The sequence below is a fragment of the Euprymna scolopes genome, chromosome 12 (genome assembly GCF_053919585.1).
Source record: "Euprymna scolopes isolate OS-2025 chromosome 12, ASM5391958v1, whole genome shotgun sequence".
Lineage (NCBI taxonomy): Eukaryota > Metazoa > Mollusca > Cephalopoda > Sepiida > Sepiolidae > Euprymna > Euprymna scolopes.
The window spans coordinates 148,649,421-148,660,570 of NC_136493.1; the positions used below are offsets into that span (position 1 = coordinate 148,649,421).

The 11,150-nt window shown below is 32.8% G+C and overlaps 1 protein-coding gene across 8 annotated transcripts in view; it reads left to right on the forward strand.

The window, feature by feature from the left end:
• LOC145291535 (uncharacterized) overlaps positions 1 to 8,275 on the forward strand; it is a 429,029-nt gene extending 420,754 nt beyond the window's left edge. For all 8 annotated transcript variants that reach the window (XM_080137534.1, XM_080137533.1, XM_080137531.1 and 5 more), the window contains 2 exons: positions 2,405 to 2,551; positions 6,109 to 8,275. In XM_080137534.1, the coding sequence (XP_079993660.1) occupies positions 2,405 to 2,551; positions 6,109 to 6,995 (1,034 nt within the window). In that variant the 3' untranslated portion in view covers positions 6,996 to 8,275. The remainder of the gene's footprint in view (positions 1 to 2,404; positions 2,552 to 6,108) is intronic.
• The last annotated feature ends 2,875 nt before the right edge of the window (positions 8,276 to 11,150 follow it).

Consider the following 11,150-nt stretch of genomic DNA (forward strand, 5'->3'; position numbering starts at 1 on the left):
TTTTCAAAGTCAGGCCCAAATAGCATGTAAGGTTAGAAATAAAATTTTGCTTCTGATTAGCCAGTTTTCATTTGTTGTTGTTGTTGTTGTATAATATCATTGGCAATATAATAATGACTACAATTTATTTAAAAACATTACTTAATCTTGCCTATATGCATGTCAATATAAAATATTCTTAAATAATCACCTAAAAATCAGTGAGAAAAAGCAAATTTATAATTTTATTTGAAGAATATAAGAACAGTTGTTTGCTTTACAAATAAAAAATTTTTTTTTTGTAGTTTTAAAAAAATGTACAAATAAATAACGATTAAAAACTAGAGCATCCTAGATAACACCAAGACGACAGAGTTAGTAAAACTAAAATTACAGTTTGAATATTATTTGCGTTTCAATGTCATGTTTCTTTTTACTTTTGGGCCTGCCAATCTTGGAATAGGTGGACTAACGTATGCGGTTGATGATATAAAAATATGGTTAAATGGGGTGGGGCTAGAACTGCACAGGTTGGGAATTATTGCTTATTAAGTTCTTTTGGTTGTTGTTGTTGTTGTTGTTGTTGTTGTTTTTCCTTTCTTTTTTTTGGTTTGGCTTTGTTTGATTTTGAGGTTCTAATACATCTATCTATATATGGTTAAGTATGTTTATATGTTTCTATATCTGTATGTACAGGATTCACTCCTAAACTAATCAACTAATCGTTATGCATTTGCAATGTTTAAGGTTAATGTCGGTTATATTCAGTTTGTAAATTTTTACTTTAACTGCAACTCAATACTCACCTTTAAATTGACGACTTTTATTAGTTTTTGGGTATACTGAAAACGAATATCACATTCAAATTTGGGGCAGATTGATATTTTGCTGGATATTAAGACGTTTTTTTCCAGTGTATTAATGAATTTCAGTAGTTGTCGCCATTCTTCACATGGGGAGGGAATTGAATAGTAAATGTCTTGATATCCAAAAACACTACTTATCTGCGCCAAACTTAAATGTGATATTCGTTTTCAGCATACCCAAAAACTTATATAAGTCGTAAATTTAATTGTGAATGTTGCAGTTAAGGTAAAAAAGGATGCCATTCAGTTTAGTTTAGTTTTTATGTATAGAAGCCACAACCTAACTCCGTTACTTGTTATGGAATCTTAATCAAGACTGTGGAAGCAGTAATGCAAGCACATCACTCAAATGCTGATGTTGAAAATTTCAAAAGTTCTAACTCTGGCCTAAAGCATCTTTTACTTGTAAAGTCAGTTTTTTAATGTACTTTTATAATTTACATATTTTTTTAAAAAATATAAACATATAAAAATATATTTGATTCTCTGTTTTCTTAAAACCAAATTTTTTTTTTAGTTTTAGTTCGCTTTCATTGATTTTGATATTTAATCCAATCAATATTTCGTTTGGTTACTAATATCATGATGAGTCTGTAAGGAAGTAGCAAACCTTTTTCCTGCCACACAAATCACAGATGTTAATACTATATATTATTTAATGTGATTTTTCATCTTATTTTTAAAAAAGATCGTTCACTTATAAAGGTTCTGTGAATTCGTTTAAAAACCCTAAATTCTTTAGCAAGTAGAAAGTTTGTATCATTAATTCATTCAGATTTTGATTTTTTTTTTCGATATTTTGTAGATTCCTTATAAAGTTTTTATTTTTAGTATTTTTAAAAATCCATTTTAATTAAAGTTGAACGAGTTCAACAAACTCTGATTCTTAATGCAATAAATTTACTTTGACTCTGACTCACAGTCTGTCTTAACATTGTGAAATTTCTGTGGTTTCAGCTATCAAATCTAGTATGCAATAAAATTTCCTCCTCCAGCTATGAGTAAATTAGAAACTTTCAATTAATTATATCCAATGAAACACAAGGTATTGAAACAGCCATTAAACGGGATGATTATACCATAAAAACAGCCATTAAAAGGGGTAATTATACCATAAAAACAGCCATTAAAAGGGGTAATTATGCCATAAAAACAGCCATTAAAAGGGGTGATTATACCATAAAAACAGCTATTAAAACGGGATGATTATACCATGAAAACAGCCATTAAAAGAGATGATTATACCACAAAAACAGCCATTAAAAGGAATGATTATGCCATAAAAACAGCCATTAAAAGGGATAATTATGCCATAAAAACAGCCATTAAAAGATATAATTATGCCATAAAACAGCCATTAAAGGGATGATTATACCACAAAAACAGCTATTAAAAGGGGTGATTATGCCATAAAAACAGCCATTAAAAGGGGTAATTATGCCATAAAAACAGCCATTAAAAGGGATGATTATGCCATAAAAATAGTCAAACCAAATAAACCGAACCATTCTTTTTGTTCGTCATTATAAAATGCATGTTTTTCTTCTTTCTGTATGCAGAAAGTCTTAGTAAGCACCTTGAAAGCAATCGACAGACGTGGGGCAGCTATGATGGTGTACCGTTTACAAAGGAACCAATTTTATCCACGCCAACAGCTCACGTAACACCATTTGCACAGTCGAATTCCGGTTCCATGCCTTTGACAAGTAAGTATAAAATTCTTCAGCATTGCTTACATACAAAGGAATATTTAATTTTTTTTTTATTAACTCATCGTTTATCAAGGCTTAAAGGTACTTGCGGATAAAAGTCAATGGAATTGATAGTTGAATAATCAATATTGTGCGAGGAAAAAGATGAATGGAATGAACAAAATTTGATTATTTGTTTTACTTCGATGCTTCAAACTATTTTTTCATCGTGAGTATTTTTTTCACAATGTTTCCATCGATGTAACCTCCAACCTTCTTTGGCATAATCATGTTGACCAGTTCCCGTCAGATCACCAAAGTTAAGCAACATTGTGCCTGGTCATTACTAAAATGGGTGCCAACTTGAGAATTCTAGGTGCTGTATGTATGAGGACGTCAACACCTCCCTGCAAGAGTTGCAAAAACCTAACATCGTCATCTCCTCTAACGGAGATATACATGCAACTAAATTTCATACTCCCATGGAACTTCCTTCTTTGGAGGAAGCTGGTTAAACCCAAATAGGGTTAGTACCGTTTCACACACACACAACTTCCTTTAGCTTCAGCTGTATTGCGTTGAACTCGAGGAATCTTTCTGTTGAACTTGCGAAATCTGCACAATATTTCAAACAGAATCTTTTATTTAATCCAGGGGGGGGGGGTTGCATATTTTTGTTCTGTCAGCCATGACTTGGTAAAAGTCCTAAATAATTAGCGATTGTATTTTGAGTGTCACCTGTATGTGTAACAGAGTGTGTGTGTGTGTGTGTGTGTGGCGACTACGTGCAACTACCGAGCCGTGAGCATGGTAATGAAAAAGAAAAAGACTATAAAAGAGAGAGAGATCACGTTAGAGATGTGGGTGACGTCGTAGCCATAATGAGAAGTCATGTGTGGGAGGAAAATGAGGAAATAAATGTTGTTAGAGAAAAAAAAGGAGTCGAATTATTTTTTATTTTTTATTTTATTTTTTATTCAATTTTCACCCCAAACAAGGCACAGTGCCACTTTGAAGCAGGGGGCTACTATTAGGGACTTAATTAGCGGGGTCATTATGAAGGGAGATGAGTAGAAAGATGTTTGTTAACATTACACTTGAACTTCTGCATATCATTGCAGTTGGGAAAGCAGAATCCCGGAAGGGAGTTCCAAAGACCCGTATTACTTGTCTTATGTTCCTTGCGACGTACTCTGCTACAATGTGTTGGGTCTATGTGTGTAACGTTATGCACTGAGGATTAAACCTTCAACCTTCAGAATAGTGTAACTTACAACTGAATTTTACCAAGTACTTTATCCACTATGAGTACGGTTTATGATAGATATTTATTTGAAGATGAATATGTTGTAGCCTACTAGAAGGCTATTCTGTGCTAATGTGTTCCACACATAGGAAGTTCCTGGAGAGAAACTCTAATGTTTGACACACAGATAAATAAAGGGAAGTTTATTTTACATAAAGAAACGTTTGAAATTAATTCTTCATCATTCAACAATCTATTCATCTTATTAACCCTTATCCTCAAGTGGCTTTTCGGCCTTAATAAATGATTATTCATTAGTAAAAATTCAGCAGTGTTTGCTTTTAATTTCCTTAATAATTATTCTTATTGTACATAGTATAGTCAAGATTATATTTTCAGTCTTTGAAAGCAATAATTACTGACCATGAATGGCCATGGTCAGTAATTATTAATAATGTTCATGGTTAAATTCCACAATAAACTTGACCATATGTTTCTGAATTTCGGAGATGAGGATTAATTATTTGTATTCAGACAATGTATCACTATAGATCATCTTGAATATTATTTTTATAACGTTTCGATTGAATATAAACTCCTACCTTCTTCAGGTATATCCTGTTGAACTTGGGGGAATCTTTCTGTTGAACTCGGGAATCTGCATGGAATTCCAAACAGAACCGTTTATTTAATCGATAAGGTAGCATGTTCCAAGTAATTCACAATTGTATTTTGAGTGTCACCAGCACTGAGGATTGGATCTTCAAGAAAAAATGTAACTTACAAATTTTATCAAGTACTGTATCCTTGCAGATAATTCTAGTATGAATTTTACGTCTTGAGCCAAATTTTGTTTTTAGATGTAAAATCTTACTACTTATCACTTATACATCACTATTATTATGACATATTATTACTATATATATATATATATATATATATATATATATATATAATGAAAAATATTAAATTTATATATAATATTAAATTTATATATATATATATAGTAAAAAATATTAAATTTATATATATAGCAAAAAAAATATTAAATTTATATATATATATATATGTATAACAAATATTAAATTTATATATATATATATGTAGTAAAAAATATTAAATTTATATATATATATATATGTATAGTAAAAAATATTAAATTTATATATATATATATAGTAAAAAAAATATCAAATTTATATATATATATATGTATATATATAGTAAAAAATATTAAATTTATATATATATATGTATAGTAAAAAATATTAAATTTATATATATATATATATATAGTAAAAAAAATTAAATTATATATATATATATATATGTATGTATAGTAAAAAATATTAAATTTATATATATATATATATATATATATATATATATATATGTAGTAAAAAATATTAAATTTATATATATATATATATATATAGTAAAAAAAAAATTAAATTTATATATATATATATATATATATATATATATATATATATATATATATATAGTAAAAAAAAAATTAAATTTATATATATGTATATAGTAATACATGATGGCAACCTTCTGTCTCTTGAGACAATGGCATTCTGCATCTAGTTTGGTTTACTAGCGTCTGCTGTGGCTTACCAGATGCAAGCCTGGGCAGGCAGAGAACCTTAGTTTGCCCATTCATCAGGGCCCCCCCCCCCCCTCTCAGCGTTGCAGGCAGACTACAATGAAAAGGCAAGCCAATACAGTCGGTACTAGCGTGGTTGCAGGAGTTGCTGGAAAGATGTTGCAGAGCTTTACCATCCATCTATCGAAACTCCAGACTGGACTTTTGTCAGGGTTTACTCTCTTAGCCTTTTGCCTTTCCCAAGGCATCCACAAGGCAGTAGGGGCTATTTGCTAGTAATACGTAATAAATTTATATATATGTATCTAGTAATACGTAATATATATATGTATGTATATGTATAGTTAGTTTAGCTATTATTTTTTAATGGTTGCCATTAAATCTATACTAGGTCTGCTTAATTAGTGATTGTTGCCCAGCATATACGCTACTTCTTTCAATCGTCTTACTCTCAACCGTTCTTCCGTCTATAATTTTTACTTTTTTCATAACCGTCTATTTATTTATTATTACAATTTAAATTGTTTTAAAATAAATACTGTCATCTTTCTTACTGTAAAAATAATCGTCAGCTAAATATTTTTTAAACAAATAAATTATCACTTCTAAGGCAATCCTATCCTTTAAAAAATGGGTGTCGGGGGATAACGTGAAATTGTTTTGGAAAATTATCATGTGTTTTCTATTCTCATATTTACTTTTAACATTTTGCAGGTCACCATCTTGCAACAGTGGACCAGAATGTAAGCCATAATCGCTTAAAACCACTGCCTTCAGACATGCCCCCTGCAACTCAACACAGTGTGACCAGCACGGAAAGATGCGGCCTCCCTGTCATCCCAGAAACACAACGACTTGACTACCCCTCACTAGATTCACGGTACCCTGTAGACCAACGATTACCCATCGATTCCCGATTACCTGTTATGTTACCACCATATCAAGGAATAACTGATGTTCGCATCCCAAATCCCAGACTTGCAGACCCCCGATATTCGGTGGCTAGTCACTTGTTCCCCTCGACACACAGCATGGCATATCCATCGAGCAACTCAAACCTGGCTATCTTGGAGGAAAGTCGTGCCATTTCTACATTAGCCTTACCGTCAACGCACAGTACCTACCCCATCATTTCTCATCGTGAACTGTTCAACTCCATCAACCCTACAAACACTCTATCTGCATCACCGTACATCAGTGGGTCGCCGTCAGCCGTCCTGCCGCCAACATTCCTCTACCCTCATGTATACGGCTCGAGTCCACAATACCAGAGTAGTTTCTACATGCCATCAAGTGATGTTAGAAATTACGAGCTTCTCGGGCAAAGGTCGGACATTCCAGGCCGAAGTGACCGGTCGGCACCAACTGGTTCACCCAGGCATTTGGCGATCGATGTTGGCACGCTGCAAAATAAAACTAATAAAGATGATGATAATAATGTAGAGATGCGACTCGTTTCCTCCGAGCAAAGCAGTACAGATGTGCACATGCGTGATGACCTACGTACAAACGTAACTGACCATATCAGCACGACACCGGCAAGATCATCACATACGACAGATTCTGCTGAAACGGGCAGTTCAGTTTGGAGACCTTATTAAAAGATTTTTATTTCAACCTGTTCACAAATATTATGATTAATAATATTTATACTAACGAGCCAAATTTTTATTATTATTTGTTGGTGCTGATCAAGGTTGGGCTGATTAAAAAAACAAAACGTGTTTTTATCAAATGCAGTTTGGGACATTTTTGTTTTGCTGGAGAATAAAAACCTCTAAAGCGACAGCTTTTCTATTTTGTCGTTGAATCTCCACTTTTTGTTGCCTTTTCCGCTCGTGGCTTACAGGTAAATAAAAATCAGACCCAACTGGAGCACGAAAGCCTATTACATTAAAGGGAAATAATCAGGATCAACCCCTGATGCCATGACCCTTACAAGTATGATAGCACCAAGATTATTGCGGTCATTTGTTTGTATCTGTCCCAGTTGTCATGTGGTGCAGGGCAGAACATTTTAAAAGAAAATGACCTTGTGTCAAACTTCTGCCAGTCAGGAGACAAGTAAAAAAAATTAAAAAATTATAAATTACATATTGTTTTGTTATGAAATATGTAACCCCGCCCCCAACTTCTAAGAAATCAACATTACACGATCTGATCTTCCTACAAACCGAGTAAAATCTCGACTGAAAATTCTTGCTACGTGACTCATGAATCGATGAAACTGAAATGAGGTGACAAAAGGACATGCTGAAAGGGTCATGGTAAAAGTGTTCACAAAGCCAAATCGCGAACCCTATTTAAACTATTTCTACCCTCTTCAACCCCCACCCATACATCTATCTGCACAGCTGCTACCCCCACCCACCCCTCTCGGATATCAAGGTTAAAATGATGTGCCCCTGTAGTGGCCTGTGCATGAATGGATGAACTCAACGAGATACAGAAGAGACAATTTTTTTAACGTATTTTAAAATGAAAGAAAAACAGAATCACATTAAATGACAATAAACAAAAAATATCATATTATTTATTATTTTTAACAAAGTTATTTTATTTTTATTTTTTTGGAAAAAAGAAGAAACGAAAAAAATAACAAAAATTGACATCATATCATTGTGACAAAAGTGCCTTGTTCATCGTTTTTTTTTTTTTTAACTTAATCTATTTTTTGGAAAAGAATAAAAAAAATAAACTTTGCAACTGCTTCACTAAAATCAAATAAAAACTTAATTTAAAACAAAATAAAATCAAAGAACTTGTATGATGTGCTTTTCTGAGTTCATCTGACTGGAAATATATATCCATGAATATATATACACACACATACACACATACATATATTATATATATAAAGAAAGAAACATCTGTGCTCAAATTGTGTTTTTTGTTTTTGATTTTTTAAAAAAAAATTTTTGTTTCATTTTTTTTTCAATTCATTTGATATAATGTTTAGAATGTTTGATCAATTTATGTTTGATCAAGTTATACCAAAAATTAAGAAATGGTGCTTGTTCTTGCTTTGTGAAATGCACAACAGCAGGAGATGAGGATCAAGGGAGATGTGATGAAGTCATTCCAAAAACTCCCTAAAAACGGTGCTTGGTGCCACCTTGCTAAAATCTCAGAATAAAAAGGTGAGCTTCCTCTTTCTATCATGGTGCAGCATGCATTCTGGTTGAGTTCAGCCAGCTTCTTCCAAAGGAGGGTCTTCTCAGGGAATATCAAATTCACAAGCAGATACTGACGTTAGTTGATACATTTTTTATAATGAATACTTTATTTCTTAGTACTTCATAGTACCTAATTTACCAACTAATGCTTTATAATAACTAATTTATCATTTAATACTTTCTAATGACTACTTTACTATTTAGTGCAGTAGTTTCCAACCTCTTTTTGCAGGTGCGGATCCACTGAGGAGCTCATTTTTTTTTTTGCAGATCCTTTGAAGAGCTCATTTTTTTTGTAGATCCTCTGAGGAGCTCATTTTTTTTTTTTTTTTGCAGACTTTCTGAGAAGCTCATTTTTTTTTTTTTTTATCCTCTGAGAAGGTCAGTTTTTTTTGCGGATCCTCTGAGGAGGTCAATTTTTTTTTTTTTTTTTTTTTGCAGATTCTCTGAAAAGCTCATTTTTTTTATCCTCTGAGAAGGTCAATTTTTTTGCGGATCCTCTGAGGAGCCCAATTTTTTTTTGGATCCTCTGATGAGCTCAATTTTTTTGTGGATCCTCTGAGGAGCTCAATTTTTTTGTGGATCCTCTGAGGAGCTCAATTTTTTTTGCAGATCCTCTGAGGAGGTCAATTATTTTGTGGATCCTCTGAGGAGCTCAATTTTTTTTGCGGACCATCTGAGGAGCTCAATTTTTTTTTTTTTGCAGATTCTCTGAGAAGCTCAATTTTTTTGCGGATCCTCCGAGAAGCTCAATTTTTTTGTGGATCTTCTGAGGAACTCTTTTTTTTTTATTTTTGCCGATTCTTATATACATGAATGTATAATAAGAATTTTTTTTAATAAAATAAAGGTTTCCATTCACAAAAACACAATATTATTGAAATTTATTTATTCAAAAGAATTAAAAATTAATGTAAAATTTGACCTTGATTTTCAAACAGAATTGGAAAATTTGACCTTGTTTTGAATCACACACACACACACACACACACACACACACACACACACACACACACACACACACACACACACACACACACACACACACACACACCTCTTCTTCAAGTGTTATTAATCTTTCTCTTTTCTTACTTTTAATATTTGTCATGCTGGAAAATCCTAATTAGCACAAGTATGACATAGAAAATTGCAGGAGAATACGCAGAATCATTTTTTGAGATTGATGGACATTCTTTTGCAGATAAAATCCAAACTGAGGCCAGATCAAGTTCACTGTGCTTCATTCTAAGGGTTCGGTCATTTGAAACACCTGCCAATTCTTCCTCTTCGGTAAAAACTGAAATCTACGTTCAGAGATTCAACAAATGAATTTCTAATCACATCATATTCTTCAAACGATATACAAGGAAATTATTATCCAATCCTTTCATTAAAGATTTCAGATTCAGTTAATTATTATTCAGTTAATTATCATTCAGTTAATTATCATTGGGAAAATGTCAAACAATTTTTTCTTTGAACTAAAATTGGAAACATTTCACAGTTGCTTTGCAAAACATATTTTTTCCAAATAATCAATTTTTTTTTATGCATTAATTTTGTCTAATGAAATTAGAATATTCTCTTTTTTTCCCTTGCATACTCATATTCAAATTATTCAGGTCCTGGAAGATGTCAGATAAGCAGGCCAATTTTGAACACCAACTTTCATTATTCAGAAAATTCAAATATTTCAAACTTGTTACTTGTAAAGGAAACCAATAATTGTTCTCTAAACTCATAAAATCGGAACAGTACTCGTTCTTGATAGAGCCATCCGACTGCTATATGAAATAGAAAAGTGACTTGTTCAGCAGTTATGCTTTTGCAAAGTTTAGTTTTAATTGCTGACATTTTACTTGATTTTAAGCAGTCGACTATTTTGACCATCACATATCAAAAACATCTTTTGCCAGTGATTCAAATACAAAATAAGTGCTTTTTTTTTTTTTTTTTTTTTTTACAGTGATCACCACTTATCAAGGCCCGGAAGCCACTCAGGGATAAGGGTTATTGCAAGTACATTACGTTAGTGTGGAGATTTGATGAAGTGTTTAATTAAGGGGGCGGTTCATTAGGAATTTGTTAACATTGGACTTGAAGACATCCAAGTTGTAGTCCGGAGGGAAGCAGGCAGACGGAACAGAGTTCCACAGGCGTGCAGTTCCAAGAAAGAAGCTTTGCTCATGGAATCCGCGTTTTGATTTAGGCACAGATATAGAGTGGGGGAAATTTTTCACAGTGGATTCAGCTAGACGGGTGTTTTTCGTGAAAGATTGGCGAGGGGGGACCAGAGATTAGAGTTCAGACGAGCACCTGCCATGGAAATAATGATAAAACAAGGATAGGCTCGCAACGTCTCTTCTGTGGGAGAGAGGTTGCAGGGTAGAGAAAAGGGCATCCCCCACTAAGCCACGAAGTCTATTTTGTACTCTGTCAAGGCAGGATAGGCTGTTTTTAGCAGCTCCTGCCCAGATATGGCAACAGTATTCCATCCTTGGACATTGTATATATTTTTTTTTTATTACATTTTCACCCCAAACAAGGCACATTGCACTTTGTTGTAGGGGGCTACTATCA